Genomic DNA, 22,901 nt, shown 5'->3' on the forward strand with positions numbered 1-22,901 from the left:
CATAACAAGGAATACGACGCAGTGTGACTCGACCAGGTTTTTTTTTCTTAGGACTTTGTTTACTAATATCAAATCTGGTAGTAGTAGCAGAAGTAATAGTAAACTTTATTTTTTTAAATGCGCGATAAATTGGGACACCTGAGTCCAGGAAACCCGCTGGTCAGCTGCACCAACGCATAGTCGATGTAGGCGGCCATATTCGCTTGTAGTAGTACTTAGTGGAAGCATCGACTGTGCAGGTCAACAGGTGACCCAACGACGGTATTACTGACGTGAACGCGCACAGATAGTGAAGCAGCGTTTAGCAGGACGCCTAGTCTAAACAAAAGTTTGTCAGTCATTATTTATGCAAGCAACAACGCAGGCGCGCGAAAAGGCGGTCAGAATTCGGGTTGAAGTCAATTATGGTCTCCATATAGGAAAATGCACCGCGCAACGCGTTTTCGGGAGTGCCTCGAGAATCCACTTACGCAACCTGCCGCCCGCTCAGTTCTCTACTTTCCCGACAGATGGCGGCAGGCAACCTCGGCGTTTCTGCGCGCTCTTCCGCGGCGAGCGCGCGAACGCTCATCCCTAGCGTCCCGCGGGCGCTCGTGTCCCGACGGTGAACTTCCCGATCGACACCGAGCCGGGCAACAGTGTTATGTCGGAGGCGCCCATCGATGCGGGCCGAGGAGTTCGCGAGCCGCTGTCAGCAGAAGCGCTATGGGGCAGAAGCAACGCCGCCGACCGGCGAGGCGTCACGTTGTTGTGGCGCGCAACAGATGACGCGCATCGTCGTCGCCGGCGCGTGAAAAGGTTGTGTCAGCGGGACGTTCGAGATGGCCGCTATGGGACGGTAATGAGCTCTCGCAGGACGATGCTTGCTTCGGCGAGAACGAGGGAAATGACTTGCGGACGTCATTTTCGCCGGCGAAGTTGTTGGACTTTGCTTGCAGTGGCGGCGTTTTGCTTCTGCGGGACTGCCGTGCAGGGACGCTATCAAGCCGTCACAGGTATACATTGCACGGATCTGCACTCATTTTGGTGCATCTAGAGACATTTGCATTTTGTAGGCGAAGATTTGTTTAAGTAAGGTGCATGCGCCTTGATGTGAGAAGAAACCTAACGAGTGATATTTTCGGTGCTCAACGTGACTTGTTATCATACAAGCTCAAAAGAGCGGAGATTTCAGGCTTCCAACTGCAAACAAACAAATTGTATTGCAAGCACTATCATTACACGGTTGGCGGTTATCATCATCGACAGTACTCGTCTAGAGACAGCCTTCAGCCGATTACACCTAAATTTTAGTGTGGCGCTCATTGGTTCAGCTTCTTGCGGCAGATCACAAGCGCCAATGTTTAGCACTTCTTCGAATAAATGTCTCTGTAATTATATGGACGTTCAAGTGTTGATTAGATGTGATATTCTATCCGTACGACTTTGCCGATGCGTTATTTTTATGAGTCAGAATTAGGTTCATAGAATTTTTCAAAAAAGATTTATTGACTTTCCAACTAGTGATAGAAAACATCGCTGTGGTTCGTATAGTTGCATGGGATTCAGCTCCTCATTCTTTTCTGTGATTAAAGGAAACTAGATATAATCTAACTTCGCAGCTCTCAATCACTACGACGAACAAGTGATATCCGCAATAGAAAAGGAGCCATGTTGTTCATTTATATGAGATGCGTATACCATTCAGTGTAGATTACGCATGTACTTTTTACCACTTCAACGGCAATTACAGTTTATGAATTCGAAACGTGCTATAGTAAATCCATGTCTCTAGTAATTAAACGTTTTACTAGCGCATATTCATATATACGTGATAATCAACAGCGACTTATCGCTGAGTGCCACAAGGCTAAGGGCACCTCCTCACAGTTCGTATATGCCATAGCCCGGCAGCATAAGTGAATACTCACTCAAACTCCCTCACCAATATTTTCGCAGCCTGTGTAATCACACTCATGGGCACTCACACTCGCGCTCCCCCTTACTCACCAACACCCACTTGCGTTCGCAGTCACTTCCAATCACACTTGCCGGCACCCACTCAGGCTCGCGTCCCCTCCCACTTACCCACACTCACACACATACATATATACTCACGTACACTCACGCACGCCGACAGTGACCCACGTTCATACTCATGTCCAATCCAAAATCAACGTCACTCACTACCGTTCATACTCACGCCCCCTACCACCGTTCGTTACTCACTAACGCTCTGTCTCCCGGTTGTGAAATTGAGGGTGAAACGAATGCGAGCCAATTTACTTGTGAGTGAGAATGCCCGACCTTTATGCTCGCTTCTGAGCACCGACAAAACTGTGAGTGAGAGTGACCGTTGGACATTCGAAACCGATCGCATACGTGAATCGATGCGCATTTCACACCTTTAAAAAATATCTTATGTGTGTGTCCAGTGGAGCCTCGTCAGCCTAAGGAGAGCGATGTTGGCGTGCGCGAACGCATCATGTTGTAACGATGATTAAAGCAGACAGCACGTCGTGCTCTCGTTGAACTAATGATATCGAACGCTTGAAGTGCAGAAGGTTTAGCATCGTGTCTAAACAGCTGGTTCTAGAGGGAAGCGCGTAGGACCTCTGAGGTGTTATTGTTCGTGACGTTTACTCGTAGAGAATCTCGTGCGTAGGCACCTGCGTTGCAACTACGAAAAGCAAGTTGAAGATGCTGCCGGCTACTGTCGCAAGTCCTCGTGCCGCACAGGGACTACCATAGAACAGATCAAGCACACGCTTTGCTTGTGACCTAACCTGAGTGTTTAATGTTTTAAGGACTGATAGGAATTTTCATGAAACATGTGCGGCGCTAGAACGACGTCTCTATATGCCTTTACGCTCCAGCGTAATGCAACTTCAAGCGTCGAGAGTTGGCGCAATTCAAGTTGCATTGGTGGTGTCGATTTTTTTCTATTTTTTTACGTGTGGATACATCAGTTTCTACAACTGCGTGTGTCCTCAGCATCATCGTTTCTTTTAACCCTTCTTCGTAGTAGCTGAACAACGAAAAAATGCGTGTGACTTCCAATGACATAACCAAAGCGCCACGAGTTCTCCTCGTCAATAGATTGGTAAGCCTCAGAGGAACTTAACTTAATATGCAGGACCTTTCTCGAAGCGGAACAGAATCTCTCTAAAAGTACGACTAAAGGTATGACAGGTCATTAACAAGGAGCTTGATGGTTCCTGACTCCATATAAAGGACACATGCGCCTTCAACGTAAGGGCTAACATTGCGGCGTCTATATTTCTCTCATCACTACAAATGTGTAAATTTACGTTCTTAGCCAGCGCCTTCCGGCGCATCTCCACGCGCTTCTACAATATATTTACCGTTCTTTCAATAAGTGTGTGTTCTGAGACAAAGCATGTTTGCTAACTTCTGCAACTTAGCAACGTTTGTCCATTTCAGACGCATGTACGTCTCGTCACCATGCCCTTCTCCACTACGTGATGTTTCATATAAAGCCGTTAAATTTCGCCATATTTATGCTCACGCTTACGCCAAAGCTACGTATAACTTCTGCTCACCTTAAAAATAATTATTCGCCCTTTTGGTCCTGTGCAAACGATTCCGCATCCAAGAATCAGCCTGTTGAAGTAAACGTAATAGCATTTGTCGTATGTGTCTGCCGTCATCATCACCACCACCCCGACTACTGTCACCAACTAGAGCTAGGCACGAGCGCATGCGCTATGAAACGCCCAGCTGAGCTTGAAGCCTGATAATGACTAGCAGGTTCTCGGAGTTTATGTTAATTTCCATCCTGTTACAACGTGGTCTGTTCCTTCCGTCGCTTACGTGACAGCATTGGCCATTTGAATTGAATTGAATTGAATTGAATTGTGGTGTTTTACGTGCCAAAACAACGCTTTGACTAGGAGGCACGCCGTAGTGGGGGACTTCAGATTAATTTTGACCCCCAGGGTACGGTGGCTAGATGGGTAGGTGTGCCGTCCGCCAGGCGTAAAGCGTAGTTCAGCGCTTCTCCGCTTCATGACGACAAACGTGGCGCTGCGGTCGGAAGCCGGCCACAAGCGGCGCGCGTCGTGTGCTGCTGCGGCCGTATTACATTGGAACTGTGGCACGTTTACCACCGTATTTAAACTGAAAACCACATTCATAGTGGCATCATAGACAGTTACAGATTTCTGGAGGCTGCAGAGCTCTGTCACTTGCAAAGGTAACGTACTTGCTTTTTCCGTCCCTTGTTAGTTTCCCCGTTTGATTCGCAAGAATAGAAGAACTATTAACGCCGTTTAGTTCGGTACACACGTTGAACTTGAGTCTAAGAGGATAATCACAAATTCTGTATGGACGAAATAGCCCTTCATCAGTTCTCCTAAAGCGAGAAAGGCAAAGTTTGCTTTGCGGAACAGATATATACTGTAGTATGTAGGGGCTGTATTCTATAGGCGAACTGCAATTCACACAGGGCGTATTCTTATACTACGCAATGCGCAAGAGAAATGATTTGGCTTGAAGGGATGTAAAATACAATGGTATAAACATTGATATTCGTACAACTAAAATCCTTTGGTTCAATTTTATTGCTCGTATTTGGGTTATTATAAACGAAACACGCTTGCAATATAACATAACAATGTTTTTGACAACACAAATCAACTTGTTCGTGATAAAAAAAGTTCGTACTTTGTGCAATGAGAGCAGTAGCTTGTAGCATGAAAAGTCATAGTTGGGACTCGTCAAGATTCTATATATATGTTTTACAGGGAAAAACAATTGTTTTAGCTATAACACGCGCGCCATAACAACACACTCAGTGTGGCAGACGACGCGCGCTTCGCGGCAAACCGCTGATGGCAGCGCCACTCCTGCGGTCATGATGCGGAGAAGCGGTGAACTACGCCGGTCGGCACACCTACCCATCTAGCCACCGTAACCAGGGGACCTTTAACGTGCCCCCAATGCACGGGACACGGGCGTTTTTGCATTTCGCCCCCTTCGAAATGCGGCCACCGCGGCCGGGATTCGATCCCGCGACCTCGTGCTTAGCAGTGCAACACCATAGCCGCTAAGCCACCGCGACAGATAGCATTGACCATCGTGCATTGTTTAGTATATATAGTATGTAGTGCAACGCGCAAACTTATAGATAACAGAACAAATCATCTGGTTAACCTCTCTGCTTTTCACCTATTGTTTTTTCTCTCTCTCCACTTCTCACCAGACCTGTGCCAACACATTTATGTGTGTCCTATAGTAGAGAGAAAAAAAAGAAAGAAAAATTGCCAATTTTGTTTGAAATAGAACACATCGAGAACGAAGCAATAGCTAGCTATATCTTACATACAGTAGCAGTCTCATTTTTCGCATTGTACATTTGAGCTAACTATTCGGGCGTACGAACAAGCAGCGCCTCACTGCGCGCCTGAAGGCGGGATTTGCACTTCGCTCATTCGTTGAATACAATTATACCTTTCTTTAAGCCCGTCTGGAAAACTATAGTCGGGTTGTTGTTTGATTCACCGGCTGTTTTCTCGCATGGGAAAAATGGCGACATTACTTATGAACATTACTGACATTTCTGAACATGCTGCTTCAGAACCTTACGCCTTCGCCTCCGAAAGATATCACCAAACACGTATTCCCCATTTACCTCAGCAATCCCTGACATACACAAAAAGTCTGATATGCCTGTTTCGGTCATATTCCAATTGGCTCAGTCGCACATGTTCGAAAGATTTCCAGATTACTTTCAAGTATTTACACATGCATCTGTACATAGCGACGGTCAAGGTGCCTCTGCAGCTTTTTTCTGCCCTTCGACTCAAGTACGACGTATATTTCACATACCCCATCCAGCCTCGTCCACTGCGCAGCCAGAAGCAATTAATGTTGCACTGAAATACGTGCAAGAGGTGTTAACCACATCGAAGATTGTCACAGTTATGGACTCCCGCGCTGCACTTAACAGATTACAACGCAGTCAGATTGGTTGCTCAATTGTGAGCAGCATTACTGACTCTGCCAACAAAATTTTATCACGTGGGGTATCTCTCGTTGCTCAATGGATATATTCACACGTAGGGATCGGAGGAAATGAAGATGCTGATCGGCTGGCTTCAACTTGCACTCATAGCGACTGTGCTTGCCCTGAAATTTTGTGCAAGCTTGATGACGCTCGTCTGCTGATTCGTCACCACCTACTCAAGCAGCATCCAGACCAGCGCGTCGCAGACGGAACGCTTCCGCCCCGTGTTCGCGGTCGAGGCTTGCCTCGTCGGGCTAGAGCGCAACTACTGAAGCTAAGGGTTGGCTGTGTGAACGTGCGCGAACGTTTATACAGACAAGGACGTGTGGCTAGTCCATCGTGTACGTCTTGCGGTTGCTGCGAGACACTTCAGCACCTGATATTGGAGTGCCCCGTTTTCAGTGCGCAACGCATGTCGCTAGGTGGGAGACTATCATCTCCTTGGCCTGCGGTGTACGACACTAAACGAATGTTTGTACCCCAGTGGTTGTGCGTCTCGACGCGATCAAGCTCATCGCGCTTTCCTTAATTTTCTGAAACTAACTAACTTATGTTCACGTTTGTAGCTTAGAGACTGCTGCTGTATGTGACCTGTACAGTGTGTTCTACTTTATTTTTTGAGATTTGTCATCTTGCTCTTTCTTTCCTCTTTCCTCCCCTTCTTCCCATCTTCCATTTCTATGTTTTTATCTCCTCCTTTCTAAAGAGTAGGAGTTGCCAGCCTGCTCCTCGCTTTCCCTTTCCTGTCAAATGTATATGTTTTCAAATCAACAACAACAACAACAACAACAACAACAACAACAACAACAACAACAACAACAACAACAACAACAACAACAACAACAACAACAACAACAACAACAACAACAACAACAACAACAACAACAACAACAACAACAACAACAACAACAACAATAATAATAATAATAATAATAATAATAATAATAATAATAATAATAATAATAATCTTTGTTCGGCTCGCAAGCTAGGCTGAATATGGATATGGCCTTTGAGAAGATATCGCGTTTCGACTGCAGGACGAGACACCACAGCTCTGCCAAAATTACTGCATCTAGTATTTGTGAACTGCATGGCTACCGTGCTAATTGGAGCGCCAAGGACTACCTATGCCCAAAGACCAACTATGCTTAGAATATGAAGTCATTTTCACTTTTATGCAAAAAAAAAACTAAACAAGAAAAGAAAAAAAGGAATCCATTCAACCCACAGATACGGTAAAAAAAAAAAAAAGAAACACTCATGCTTGTCTCATGCTGAGCACGTATCTGCTACAGTCACTCAGTTTATACGGCGTTGTGTGCTGCTGAGCGCAAGTAGCACTTTCGATTCCTGGTAGCGGTGACCGCATTCGGATGGCGAAAAACTGCAAGAATGGTAGTGAACAAAGATGTTGCTTGTCAGCAGTTACCGCTCCGAACTCCTCTTCAGGCAGTCGCAGTCCGAGCGGTACTCTTTCAGAAGTTGGTCACTATAAGTTCCCTTTACATCCCTCCGAATTATCAACTTTCCAGATCAGAGTTTTTAAGCTTCATCACTGAACTTCCCTAACCATGTATCGTGCTTTGGGTGCACGTTAAAGAAGCAACCCGAGGTGATCTAAATTAATCAGTAGCCCACAACTACGGCGTCCCTCATAACTCACTGTGCAGTTTCGGGACGCTAACTCCTATAATTTACTGTTCAATTATATTCACAGACGTATCGTGCGTTACTCTGCTTTCTGCGTGGTGACTTTCGCTGTCTCGCACATAGTTGTCGTGCAAGTTCGCCTTCTATTTCTGTCCTAACATGCATTTTGCCTTCTTTATTTCGTTTACTTCCCTTTTCTTCCAGAAACCGCAAAAAAGGGGGCTTTGTTGTGCTCAGAACAAAGTATGCGGCCTTATAGTTACCCGCAGACGACAACAGCACCGCCACAAATGCGGCTGGAAGGTACCTGCAATATCTATCGCTGTGGAGGAGAACGTGAACGTACAATGCTTTTCTGCCTGCCCAAGCTATCGCTCGCGTGCAGGAACACGCAGCCATCGACTACCGTGACAGCGTACGGGCGCTGGTGGTATAGCGCTCGCGACGGCAACCTTCCCTGTCTTGCCGATTGATCGGTCGTGGTTCACTTGCTCGGCACGTGCGTATTTCCTCACACTCGCTGCGAACAAGCCAAAAGCCAGTCACGAAGTTGCCTAGCAGGCTGTCGACGAGCCGAGACCTTAGTGCTTTGAGCTGTGGAATCGCGATATGAGGTCGACGCTTCCACTGGAAATAGCATAATGACGGACACATGGACGCGGTGAGCATTGCGGCCTGACCGATGGCTTTGTGATGTTCCCTAATACTTGCTAAATACACGAAGTTTCAGCACTGATAGGGCGGCGATATCGAAATGCTTGCGGTTGTTCCGTTAGATTGCTGGGCTTGAGGCACTAACGGTGTTAGCTCAGTGCTTCGAGCATTGAGGGACTTGCCTGTACGTTCAGTCGGTCGGCCATCCACTTACGTAACTCGAGATCTCTTGACATTAAAGGAGCTTTGAACTGCGCCTATCTGGCCGCTCTCGCTCACTTGCCCTTAGTGCTTGAGCTATTTGCCGTCACCCATGCCTTCAGAGCACCATCAAAATTTTCACCTGACTGCCCCTCGGCGAGAACCGACACCTCACGAACCAGTCAACTATGAGACGATGAAGCTTGGTAAAGACCTGAATAAGAGCGACTAATTTTAATGATTTACAGCACTGTGTACAAAACAGGTACGATGGCGTCTTCAATGTCTCCTAAAGCCATGAATGTTGTGCGATATCCTGCAGAACAATAAATTCACATATTTGTTACATTTGCCGTTACTGCCCGACTTGTATGCTGTGTTACACTTCAACGTCGTGGTGAATATTGATTAATGAAGCCTTCCATCATCAGTCCTCGTAAAGTTGTGCGGGACATGGAGTCGCTCTTAATTTTGGTCTCTTCACTCATGCATGACGTCCACAACAGAAGCAATGCCTGTGAGCACATTGTAAAGAGCACCATAGCGAGCCCGCTCAGGAGGAATGGGGCGATCTTCCAGAGCAGCGAGTCTCTGCGCGCAGTAACGTGCACCTAACCTCTTTTATTGCGATAGCAATTATATGGACACTTTCACCGGATTTCTGCCGTCGCCGTCGTCGTCGCCGTCGCCGTGAGGTTCCGTATAGATAAGATCTTCGCCGCGCGCCGTATGCCCGAGCGGAAGCGTGCGGGGACGCACGCTGTCACGGAGAGCGAACGCACTCAATCTTCCACGCGCAAGCAAGGAAGCGGGAAGCGCCAACTCTGCCAACAACCGCGCTCGTCGCTCGCTCGCACCGTCTCTTATCTCCACATGGCTCTGACCTTTATGCGCTGTGCATTCGCCGCTCAGTTTCCGTTGAAGCGATAGACCGCACGCACCTTCGCCCACTGCGGCGTATATGCGCTTGCTGCCAGCGTTTTGACAGTCGTTGTCTGCAGTCATTCAGTGTGATCTATTCATGTTTGTTTGTACGCGCTCACACCACAGTTAGTAATAGTCGGGCCACATTTTCCAACGCACGCTACACATGCAATGCTGCCCGGATCGGCAGTGCAGCGCTACAGGTGTGTCCCTTCGCACGCGCTGCCCACAGGCAGCGCTTCTCATCAACACCACCGTTTCACACGCGCCTTGTCGTGGTCATCGAGTCTCTCTTCATGTCGGTCTACTTACGCCGCAGCACACCTGCTTACTTAATCAGCTCATGTTTACTACAATTCATATTGCTACCAAAGCCGCTCACCTTACTTCGTATGACATTGCTGTGTTGCTATCGCATTCATTGCTTCGCCCTTAGGGCGAAACTGTGACATTTTTTTTTATAGCCAATCTGAACCAACTAAGGAGGTAGTGTTGTCGCCTGGCCGCAATACATGGGTACACTTACAGAAACGTTTCTCAGCTCTGAAGTGGTATCGCAGCAAAGCTAACACACCCTTGTTTGCACTGTACTAGGCTAGCCGACTGAAGCATGTATCTATACCATTGTGAAGAGATTAAACACGCATAGAAAACATAAAACCAGAGCAGCATATATAGAACACTGTGCTTCAGGTAGATGAGTGGTTAATCTGCTTGATGAAAACTTCGACATGCGATACGGGACCATTTGTAGGAAAAAATGTTTCCTTGTATGGCGATTCATTTACGAAATTGCCTAGAATCGCGTAGTGGATCTAGATATGTTACTGAGTCAAATGTCATGGCCTGGCTGCAATACATACACGAGCAAACCAGTTTCATCGATGCCAAGAAAAATCAATACGCAAAAATAGAACAAAACAGAAACAATGAATTTCCGTGAGTCCTGAGGCTCAGAACTAATTTACTGCGACAGCAGGCTGTCACAACGGACACCGCACATAAAAAAAGAAAAAAAAACCGCTTCCCAAATGCATTCACAGATGCCACCACACCGACAGTTACTTTTGAGCTTCAATGCATAATACGACGTTTTTTTTTGAGAAAGTAATTGGAACGCCAACGCATTATCCGCACAGTTCGGGAATTACTATCTCGAAATTGTCGTCATCCTGCGAATTCGTTCCAAGTGGATCCGCTTTGCGAACTCCATGGCTAGAATTTGTAAATTGCAATATGGGCCATAAGGTAATTAGTTAAAAAGCTAATTAGTGAATTTTTGGTAATTAGTCGATTGTGTATTTCAATTTTTTTTGCAAGTAATGTCCGCCTCTTCGAGTAGACCATCTCCTGAACTAGAATTGTGCTATCTGCCACAGGCAAGCTTTAAAAATTTTGAAAGGGTTCGCTGGAACACCTTGTATATATCAGCAGATTTCAGCGACTCCTCCAGCGGCTCTGAAGCCATTTACTGCGACAGCAGTAGGCAGTCACCGTGGTCAGCGAATTCTTGTCAGGAAAGTCTTCTTAACGTTGTGCGCAGCGTTGTCTTCGTCCACCACCGAACTGCCTGCGGTGGCTTCCAAGATACACGCAAGGACGTCACCACTCTCAGAGTCTGTGCGTGGTGCGCAGAACAGAACAGAACAACTTTATTGAAGAATAAAACGCTCAATGGGTGGAGCCCCTAGGCAAGGGCCCCACTGGCTTCCGTGCGCCGTCTTTCTTGTCGGATGATGGCCCTTTGGACCTCTTCCCATGAACTGGACAGCGCCGCCTCCCATTGTATATCCTCCGTAATTTCTGTGTTTGTAGTTTCTGTATATGCCGTGCATGCCCATGAGATGTGGTCTAAGCTTGGCGTGGCCCCGCACCATGGGCATGCGTCCATATATCTTTCGGGATGAATTTTATGAAGAATGGGCAGGTTGTTATATGTATAGGTTTGCAGCTTTCTCCATATAAGCTGTTCTTCCTTACTGAGATTCTTATCCGGGGGTGGTAGTTTCATTCTATTTCCTCTGTGATAGTTTAAAATTGCAGAGTAGTTCTAGTCAGGCGGGATCAGGTCGTCAGAGGCGTCCTGTGAGCACCCATGGTGTGTAGCATGCGCAAGAGCTACTCTGTCAGCCTCTTCGTTTCCCCCGATTCCCTCATGAGTGGCTACCTATAAAAAGTGAAATCTGGCTCGGGGTTTTATATCTCGTATAATCCTATAGGCTGCGGTGCATACTCGTCCCCTGAGGTAGCTTCTCTATGCCGCTTGAGAGTCTGATAGGATGGTTATTTGTTGTTGGTTTGGTTCCGTCGCTTTGAAAGCAAGGGCTATTGCAATTTCTTCTGCTTCCACAATAGTGGCGTTGTGAGTGGAGGCGCTGGTGATTTCTCTGCCCAAGTGGGCAGTGACAGCAGCTACCGCTTTTTTCTGCCTGCCTGGGTATCTTGCCGCGTCCACGAAGAGGTAGTTTCGGTTTGTCTCCGTGCGTTTTCTCAATGTATGCAGCTCTGTTTTCTTTTCTGCCTGCATGTGTTTTGGTTTAGCTTGGTTGGTTTTGGTTGCGCGCAAAACTCTGTCCAAAACCTCGCACGAATTGGCTAGCGCGAATGTGGCGCAATAGCTCAACTGCATTGGCGCATCCGGCTTCCAACTGCCCATTGCCGTATAGGGGCATGGGTTTGATTTCCAGTAGTGGACAAATATTTGTTTCTCTTCACCGTAGAGTGAAGCTGAGGGTAGCCTGACGACGACGCCATAAAGGACATAGGAAGGATGGACGGAGGACAAAGCAAACCTTTGCATGTTGTAGTAATCTTTTAAAGATGAGAGAAAATAATACCTGAAGGAAATGTTTATATTTCGTTGAAACGTGCAAAGTGCACCGAGAATAAGGATAAATACAATACACGGAGAATAAAGGTAAAAAGAAACATACGTTGTGCAGTCTTTTTCTGCAATAGGTTTGTGGCCTGTGCGCCGCACAGGCAGAGCACCGAAAGCGAGCTTTGCCCCAAGTCATCTATGGCTTACTGTGTAACATGAATGGAGAGTTTTCGTGGGATGTGAGTTACAGAGGTGTACTCTGCAATTTTACTGCAACCAGGAATTTCGCATCAGCCTTTTTTCTATTAATTCAAAACAAAGGGGATCACGGGTCATACATCTTCGTCCTCTGTTCCCGGTCTAATCCAACAAGTGACGCCAGGTGCTATCATTCAATGCTAAAAGAAGACATTTAGCCAAAAAACTTCATACTCAAAGCCGAAATTCAGCAAGAAAAAATTTTTTAGTTTGTTGCCTGCAGCCAACACTAGTCGACAAAAGGTTTTCTGAACAGCGCAGCCTAAATTACTATCTCCAACCATTATTGGTGATGCTTGCAGTGACTCGGGTTCAGCGGCCAAACTGCTGAATGCATATCATCCTCCCTTCCCCTGTGTATTTCATTAAAAAATAATTGTTCACGCACGTTTGCTATTGCTGTGGGATAATTGTGCCTCATGCATCATCGTTTAATGATCGAAAAACTTATAGTTTGTGGAGAAGCAGGTGACAACCCGTTGCACAAAGAAGAAGCAGTGTCCAACATTTCCAACTAAATGGAAATAAATCATTAATTAATTACAGGCTGCGTCAGCCAATAGGAAAGGCGACCGCACCGCCTTTTTTTTTGATAACTGCACCGCAGCAGCAGCACATAAATTGGTAGCCGTCTGACACATAGCCCTTGGTATATCGATTATTTACCTTTTACGTCTCCTGCGCTTATTCAAACGACCACTGGCACGTACGTTTCGTTGCATATCTTAAGAAGGTGTAGGACGGAGACCGAGCCACGAAAAGCTCAATCGGCGAAGCAGGTGCGACGTAACACATGTTACGAAAGAGAAAGAAGATAGCGGCACCTCCGCTGCACGAAGAAGAAGAGAGTGAGAGCGACGAGCGCAGCAGCAACGAAGGGTAAAGAAGCAAATGCGAAATACACGCCACCATATTTTTCGTCTTCGTTTGTGGCAGCGTCGCGCCGGTTTTTCTCCGAATTCAATCTTCTCCCAATCGCCCCCCCCCCCCCCCCCCGTTTTTTTTTTTGCTGAACAAAGACAGGCACACTTATCATTTCCTCACGCCATCATCTTCTTGCACGCTATTATACATTCCCCTTTGTGGACCGAGTGAGGTCAAAGCCGTCTCAAACGCCGCGTTCGTCGAGCATGAAGCGGCGATTCTGTGTGCGTAGCTTGTAGAGCTTCGGCCAGTCGCTGAACCTGTTCGATGCGCCGCGCCTGGTTGAGAGAGTTCTGTCCTTGGTTTCTCAACCTCACAGGCAACACCGCGGAAGCTGTACGTTAGTAGTACGTTCACACAAGTCTCACTCCGCGCGTTTCGTCGGAGACGTTGTATTTGATGAGCGACGCTTTCTACGGAACCACTGCTTCATACATTACAACTACAACTTGGTGTCGTAAGGCTGCGTCAAATCATCTATTATGCGCGCTTCTTTGGGCTTTCAGTATGCAGCGTACTATGTTTCGATCGCGAGCGCAGGCGGTGCGCTGCGGCCGCTGGTACCGGAGATGTGCCACATCCGCTCGTACGATGGTAAGAAGGCTTCATATCCGCAATTGCTTCCACGTAATAATAACGTCATGTTTTGAGACATGAAAGTGCAACACACACTGAATCGATGAAAAACGTTCATATAATGCGCTATTTCATTACCAGTATGATGGAAAATGGGGCGATTTGGCGGAGCTTCTTGGTAGCTACAGCGCGACAGACAGGGACAAAAGGAACAGAAGGGGACATTAACATTAACAGGTTGGTGTACCTGTGAGCCGACATTATTAAAAGCGAGGCTGTTTAATCCAGCCGTAATTTGTGGTGCGTATCAAGAAACTACGAAGAAAGAAAAATAAACTTTCCTGCCGAGGCAGGATTTGAACCCGCGTGCCCCCGGTCCCAAAGCGAGCGTCGTAACCACTATAGGCTATAGACGATTTCGCTCGCGCGAAAGCAGCAGTGATAGTGCGCCCCCAAGAAACTTCCGGTCATGGGCCTTATCAATAACCTACTGTGCCGGATCACAAAGCGCACTCCTGCTAATCTATATCACCACCATTGCCTTTCTTGCTCGTTATATTTAGCGGACTACGTCACTGAGCCAAACCAGAAGCCGTCCAGGGCGCATGTTTGTAAACAGCGAAAGGGTCTATATATGCGAACCATATGATTGCGTTCGAGCGTCGTCGTCTTCGTGCACCACTGGCGCGTTCGTACGCTCGTGATCTGCGAGGTGAAGAGTTTTTGCGCGCTGTGAGAGCGAGCGAGAGAGAGAGAGAGAGATGTATTCACGGAGCGGGTCTCCTGGAACGTGGTGTCGGCATTGGAACGCGGTGTCGGTGTTGCAAGCTGCGCTATGCAACGCGCAGGGACGGCCGTAAGTCCGAGACGCGCGAAAAGAAATCATCATCATGAGTAATAAGATGAAAAGTTCGCGCGCACTTCCGGAAAATGCTGGGCTACGATCGCCCAGCTTCGCTGTTCCAAGCGTTTCTGTTCAGGTCTATATAGAAATGCTGTTTTTTGTTACGTGGCACAGATGTGTGCTTAGTCGCACTACGTTGTCGCTCATCGTACAAGGGTTATATAAGCTCGTTCGCTTGTACGAGCATTTGGAACCCGTATAACCTTCGTGTTTATATATATATATATATATATATATATATATATATATATATATAACCCACACCAACCCAGAAACCAGCCGCCACGCCAATCGTGGGAAAGTAGGCAAACAAAGCTTCGATTCATAATGAGGTGATCGTTCTTTTTTCTACACACGAACGCAAGGTTTTGTTTTCATCTAACATAGGGAGGGGGGGAGGGAAGTTTACGACATGCGTATAGAAACGTGTGTGCTAAACTGCGAAGGAAAGAAAACATATGGCAAGAACAATATCATTTCGAGAATAGTACACATACCTCACGTAATACAGAAAAAAAATGTGGTTGATCCCTCTTATATAGGAATCGGTATAGAACACGAAAGTGAAACGTGTCTTCACAGAAGTAGTGTAATGTTTATTGCACATTGATATATAATGTCTATTGGTGTTTTGTGGCTAAAGCGCCCTTAGGCGTTGATGCACCCACGCTGACGCCTGGTGGCACGTTTCCTCCATCACGACTACCAACGTCGATGACCATGAGCAACCGTCGTGCATATGGAAGCTGCACTACGCTGCACACGCTAGCACAACGCGAAAGACGAAGCACGTAACTGACACACCAATACAACGCGCAAGACAAAGCACGTAACTGAATCGTCACCGAGTCAAATCAGCGCGTACAGCGCGTCGTAATTGCAGCCTCCGCGATCAACTTCAGAAACATTTTCAGAGCTAATTGCGGAGGCCACGCTCCGCTTTGCTGAGTACGGTGAACGCCACCTAGGTGGCGTTGGTAGTGCTTCTTGATGCCAGCGTCCCTTCGAATGCTGGCATCGAGGAGTCGTAGTGCTGAGACCACCGAAGCGTTCACTGTCGGTGCGCGTTAGTGTCATAATGCAGTACTTCTCTTTTCTGCTCGTAGGCGGCGGCACCGCCCCGAGCAAGAGCGCGGGTACACGGAGGAGTGTTAGATATATAAGGCGCGTCTGTGTAGCTCTCTGCAAATGCGTTTGTGGCGCAATGGGTTAAACGCTCGGCGATCTATCGTCGCGGACCGAGAGGTCGTGGGTTCGATTTCCAAATTTTGCATGTTTGTGGAACTTTTTCTTCTGGTTTCTTTCTTTGTATTATGTTCGTGTACATTGTAAGAACGTCATATCCGGTGACGGAAATACGTCAGTGAAGTCTTGGTGGACCCCGGCATAAAACACTTTCGTGTTAAAAAAGTCTTTACCGTACCTTGTCATTGGACTCTAAGCACTTGCTTATAGCATAGTCAAATTATTCGATGTGACTTGGTGTCCTTGAAGTGCTTCTGTAGCTGCGTCACGATACGATCTATTTCCAAAACATTCCCTGTGTCGACAGAGTGTTTGCGCCGCGGCAATTAGCCTCTCAACTTAGGTCAACACAAAACGGCTATATGCTCTACTGATATCGGCGTCTAGAAACCTTGTCGTCGTACTTAGTGCAGCCATCAGTGGACATGATGCCACGTGTAGCATTGTGAGGAGAACATTTAAACTGGAATGATGAGATGAAACAAGCCATACAACGCTAATTGGTAATGCCTGTTTGTCTATTATAGCTGGCTCCTGAAATAGATGCAAGATAAGGCCCTAACCTGTAATATCAGCCTTATCGTTTCTTTTTTGTGTGTGTGCTCGCGTTTCCTTTCATTTTGGCTGCCAGTATGAATGCAAGCCGTAGCAAGCATTTCAGCAGACCCGTGACGTCTTTTTTTGATTGAAGTGCTGAGGAGGCACTTGTTCGTGCTTTCACAAGCGTGCACGTACGCACGCACGCCCACGGGTAGAGTGCGGTAGATCAAGGATAGCGCTGATAACATGGCAACTACTGGAAGCCAGTGCTTTCATCCCTTGTCTGGTTATTGACACTTTGCATCTGATTAGTGCCAGCGTGAACGCGCAGCTGCATGCACTACACCATATATATTTTTTCTGCTTCCGTCCACATCTCGTTCGCACACTGTAACAGCGCTTGGAAAATTGGGACAGATAATGCCCCTCAAATATCCAGGACTTGGCAAATAAATCCTGCGGAATAACGCAAGGTCGAGCAAGTATCGTGAAAGGGGAAATTGCCATCCACCCGAATGTAGCACGAAGAGAATGTTGCAGAAGAGAAACCCGTATGGGTTGTTCATGTATGGGAACTCCAAACCCGTATCCAGGACTAGAGCACTTGACCACACTGAGCACTTCTGATTTCTCTACAAAAATGATATTGTATTTTTTTCCCATAGATGTCGTTTTAGCATTTATAAACACCTAAAGGGGAATGTTGGCCGGCGCTGTAGTTTTAATTGATAAAGCACCGCGCACGTGTACTTCGAAGTATGTAGGTTTCATCTCACACCTGCGGCAGCATTTCTTTTCGTCCACTTTCAATTACCTTTGCCTTATGATTTTTACATTTCAAATAAACGTAACAATTAACTTCCCCTGCGATTCCTATGGCTTCATTATCTTTGACTTCGTAAAATTGCGAGTAACAAAAAAAAGTAATAATAAAAGTAATTGAGCCCCTCGTATTCCCAAATTTTTTTTTCGCTCGTGCCCTGTGGATGTTATCACATGGCATGTTCGATAATTAAATGTACTGCGGCTGTAAAGGAGCCTAAATTTTGGTGGTTGTATTCACAGCTGAATCATATATGATAAATGAAACTGTAGATGGACGAGCACGCAGCGAAGCGCCGTACGAAGATGCTTAGTCGTCTCTTGTAAGGACTATCTTTCGTGGTTAAAGCATAAACGAAGCATGTGCAAGGCCAGTCTGGCTCGCGGTTTTAATGAGCGCTATATCTTTGGGACTTGTAAGTATCGGGCGAAGAAGAAGAAGAAGAAAAAAAGAGATACGTTTAGTGATCTTTTTGGTCTTGGATATTTTTTGCAGCAACATAAGCTCTCGACAGGGGCAAGGTGTAGTCATTTGCTCTGCGCCGTGACCATCGCCCGCGTTTCTACATTTTTTTCAAGCTTTAAGTGTACTATTTTGGAGTCGAACGCGGTTGGTTCACAAGTTGGACTTATGACGAAAATGTGGTAAGAAAAAAAAAAAAAAAAGCTTTCGGAAGTGAAGTGTAACAAAGGGAAGAAGGAGTTTAAGAATGAAATAAGGATTCTCAGGTGGCCATGCTTTTTATTATTACTATATATAATTTTTCAGCAAACGATTTGTGTTCGTGTACTGCCTCAGATTATTTTCTTGTGCGTTATAAATAAAGAACAAAGAAAAAGATAAACTTTGAGCCCTCAAAGTGTTTACAAAACATTTCAGCCTAACACAGTCTCATCTCCATGTGCATGGCTGCAGCGTATTAGAACATTGCGTGTTTAATAGTGCGCTACTTGGTCATTAGAGTTAATATCTCCTCTATACTGCCCTACTTGTTTCTCCATTAAAGTCCAGACCTCTTATGAGAGAAGCAGGAACGTATTGTAAATAAAAATGGCAGTGCGTGAAAAAAAAAAAGAGCCAAACAAGAAAAAACTTGCAGCGGCTTTTAGTTGATGGTGCAAATAGCATCGTCCTCTAGTTATAATGCTCTTGAAGGGCCGCAACTGGCAACTTCTCTCTCTCTCTCTCTTTTGTAAAGTTAGTTTTAATGTCCAGAAACTGCAAGAATCAAGTACCAAGTGCACGTTAGTGGAAGGCTCCGAACTTACTTCTTCTTTAGCGCTGGGGCTCTTATAAGGTGCGTCCAATTCTCAACGCGCAAGTGTTTTTCCAACCTGCCCCTTGCGATGAAGTCGCAGTGGCGGGGAATGGCAGATGCAACTTAGCGCCCCATAGCAAAAATATTTAGCTGCTCTGCTCGCGTGGCTTCTACTGCTTGAAGCACACAGAACCGTTCACTGTTTTTCTTTTATATTTTTTATTGAAGATATTACAACTCGTTACATCAGATGGAACCGCTATCTTTAGAGCTTCGTGAAATAAGAGAAACAAAATCCATGTATCTTGTCTTTTTATTACGCCGGATTAATTATCTCTTTAGAGTTGCTGTGCGCAATAGCCTGGTGCGCAGTTAGTTGCGTAAGTCGATTAAGTAGCGATTAGGATGGGGTTACCTCAACATCGCACAACTGCTCTTCTGCACACGGCGGATCAGGCACTCGTACGAAAGGCGCATCTACAATTTTGTTTCGTTTATTCACCTGTCTTTCTTTTCAGTATTTTTCCCCCCTTGTAGCTTTTATTCTATTCATTTAACTTGGGCTGTGAACGCATGCAGCAATTTAGTCGGGGTCTCGTACACGGCCATATATCACCGGAGAACCATTAAGCTGTAGAAAGCGAACCGACGTAGTGTGGCCGTGGAACTTGGGCAACACTCACTTCTTGACTGCTTCAAACTGGCCGCTAAGTGCAGCTGCCTCTACTGTAGGTCACGTGCACGCAGAGGGAAGCACACGCCATTGACGTGCCGCCATTATGCGTACCAGCTATAGGGGCTGGTGCAGTTCAGCCAGCCGGAAAAATTCCCGGAATTTGTTCCGCCGTTTAACATCGGAACGCGTTTCGGCTTCGGTACCAAATTTGCTCCGTTAAACTTCGTTAAAGTGGCCGCGGTGAAACAATGCGTCGTTTTATGGTTCCTCCGTAAACACGTTAACGTGCTGTTCCCTGCCCAGAGAACAAGCGGTGTCTCGATCACCATGCCGAAAGATATCCCCGGCAGACGTGACTTGACTCTGCTGTGCCAAGAGAATGGCTCTAAATAACAATACAAAGTGCGCAACAATTGTGTTGTCAACGTTTGAAGCGGTCAACAAGGAAGTCCAATAGAACTTTTTTTTTCTCTGTCTCTTTCTTTCAATTACCTTTGCGCGACTTTTGTGGATGTGGGAAAGAAAACAATTCAAGTGATAACAAGCTCAAGCTGCGCGACGCCACTATTGTGTTTTTTAGAAATTATTTTCATTTTAATAAAAATAAACAGGGTGCGGTTGCCACTGTTGTGCTGCTTGTCATGGTGCCCACAAAGGTGGTGCTTGTCACGTGGTCTGAATGCGGCTTGAATGTATATCGCGCAACGTGTTGTGGGTCAGTTGATGGAACATTTTACGCGAATGTTTTCGCAGAAAGCATAATGAAATTGATGGTTTGACATCTCGTCTCGTCAGACCGTAAATCAAAGACAAGAGAAGAAAAGGACGCCGACCAAGAAGGTGCTGTTCATAATACTTATTGACCACACCTTCCTAGTGAGCATCCTTTTTTTTTCTTTTGACTTGAGTAGAACGCACAGAGCACACCAGATCACCACGAAGGGCCCGCGAAACAAACACTTGGTTCGGGGTGTAGCACTTGAAGTGTTCGCTTGTTCTACCATTGTGTCAGACGTTGATGCTCATTGTTTCTTCACCTGTTCGTTGAATCGTCTCGTTCTGTGACTCACCTGAACTCATATGAAGGTAGTTTGCTGTTAGCAAGTAACGATCTATGTTTCAACAAAGTTTTCAGTGATATAGCAAAGATAATGCCCCACCCTCTCGGAGAGAGCCACATCAGCTGAATGCGGCGTATTGTTTGAAAAGCCGTTTCTTCCACCGCATGATACCTTGGTAGCTCTAGCAGCAAGCATTGTTATGTCATTGTTTTACCAGAGCTTATTTCACCAGGCTCCGCTGGCATTTTACTGCAAATTTTGCATCTCAGACAGAAGGGGATGACCAATCATTTTAATGATTGGTCATCAGAAGACGAGCCGGGAGTAGTCCGTAAGGGTGCTTAGGTGGGATGGTTTCTCGGCTGAAGAGTTAGTTGGGGGTGGGATGCGGGCAAGGAGTTAAGGATTGTTAGATGTTCCCACAGGACTACGTTCTTGAGCCCAAAACATTAAAAGAACTACAGCTCTACTAACTCGGAAGTAAGTACATTTTTTCGTTCACCTCTGCTAGTTAGGCAGTACTAAAGCAAACCGACAGAGAACCATGGAATGCGTATGATACGGAAAAGAAAATTAGAAAAGAAAAACGCGCGCTGATTTGCTTAACCAGGCGCTACGAACCAGACGCACTCTCAATTATTCAGGCAAGCGAAAGCTGAGATTCGGATTACGACCACCACGTGTACGATTGCGAAATCGTGCCCTAATGACTTATTAGGGCTCTCGTCTATTCTGTTTTTCGTACGTCAGAACTGGACTTATTTAGGCCGAGCTCCACTTATTAACAACCTGTAGGGTACTAAGGAAAGCTGAAGCCATTTGATGATAATCTGCAAGAAAGTTGTGCGAAGAGCAGGAAAGGATTTCGATGGTTGTATAAGTCGATATATATATATATATATATATATATATATATATATATATATTCACAAAGACCGCACATCAACGCACGCAAGCATGAACGAACGCACATGCGCATGCGCCGCTCACGTTCTCTTAAAAGATTACGTTTGTGCAGGTGAACTATGCACCGAGCGTTCCAACGCTTTGTATGCTCGGGCGATGCACCGTGTATGCTTTATGCGGTCATGTCCGAAATAACGAGTTCCGGCCTTGCTCAAAGGCACGCGCGAGCACGCACACACGCACGCGCGCACGCGCGCGCTGGTGCACATACACCGGGAGATGAAATACCGCAAGAAGCAAGAGAGCCGGGAACGTCGGGAGCTATGAGAAACAGCTATAGTTGGCTAGTCTCGAGCATCAAAGGCAGCGGGGGGAGGAGGAGCGAGGACGGCGAGGAAAACGTATTGCCGGATACCGGGTCGAGATTACGAGGAGTCGGAGGCCGACACACGGGGCTCGCTGTTTCCGGGGCACACCGTGTTAGCGCTGCACGGATGTGCGGCCTCCTACTTTTTGCCTCGCGTGTCTTCCCTTTTAGGGAGAACATTCCAATCCGAAAGCGAACGATGAGAGAGAAAAAAAAAAGAGGAAGGACGGAAGCGAGGGGCGCAGGACAACGCTGCCCCGGGCCGCAAACAAGCACACGCACTGGGCAAGGAATCAGAAGACGTATAATGGGCTGCTGGCTCTAACAACCACGCGTCTGCGCTGATCTCCGTGGCGACGAGCCAGCTGATTAAGCGGCCAAGCCGCGCGGCAGGCGAAAGAAACGCGAGCGGTAACAATCGGTGCGAGCGGGGAGAATGTGTTGCCCCTCTTTCTTCCTTTTTGCGGGAACAGCGACGCTTCATCTTGTCCCTTTAAGGAACGCTCGCTGTTGTAACGAACGGTTCTTCCTTTCCGTCTTCGTTGCCGCTTCCGTGCTTCTTGTGGCCTCGGATTCGACAAAGCGCGCATTCAGTGCGTCTTTTACTGCGGCCTTTTCCGCGTCCCACCCTCCACCACAATGCCTACGTGTAGCTGTCGCACGGATTCAAAGCGGCTAAGGGCTGTTGTCGAAAGGGACTTTGAGTACCCGAGTTGCATTTGTTTTTGGGTGTATGGTTCTTATTTCTTTATCTTTTGCTTGGGAAGGTTGCACAGTGCGATGATAGGCACCTAAAAATTATTGTAAGGAAAAACACCTTATGAATCAATCCAGTTTTGCTAAATATATCACTGGCCACGCTGTCCGTACAGATGGTTAACCAGCGAAGCTGAAACGTTCGGCCCCGTTGTTTAGCAGTTGGTTAATCCCGACGCTGTATTGAAGCGTTTCTCAATTATTGGTTACATCTTTGTGTTTCTAGTGGGACGCAAGCGCCAATGGCGGGTGCATGCTGCTAACCACGATGCCGAGCTTACTCGAGATATCAAGCGCATGCGACAACGGTGAGCCGAGGAGGCGGCGTTGCGGGCAGAGCAGCGTCAACG

At 46.6% G+C, this 22,901-nt stretch overlaps 1 protein-coding gene across 1 annotated transcript in view; it reads left to right on the forward strand.

Annotated features, from left to right (window-relative positions):
• Positions 1 to 677: 677 nt before the first annotated feature.
• Positions 678 to 22,901, forward strand: part of LOC119440667 (protein turtle-like) — a 115,420-nt gene continuing 93,196 nt past the window's right edge. The window contains 1 exon segment of the mRNA XM_049662187.1: positions 678 to 995. Coding sequence (XP_049518144.1) covers positions 887 to 995 — 109 coding nt within the window. The 5' untranslated portion in view covers positions 678 to 886.

Source organism: Dermacentor silvarum, chromosome 2, assembly GCF_013339745.2.
Source record: "Dermacentor silvarum isolate Dsil-2018 chromosome 2, BIME_Dsil_1.4, whole genome shotgun sequence".
Taxonomy (NCBI): Eukaryota; Metazoa; Arthropoda; class Arachnida; order Ixodida; family Ixodidae; genus Dermacentor; species Dermacentor silvarum.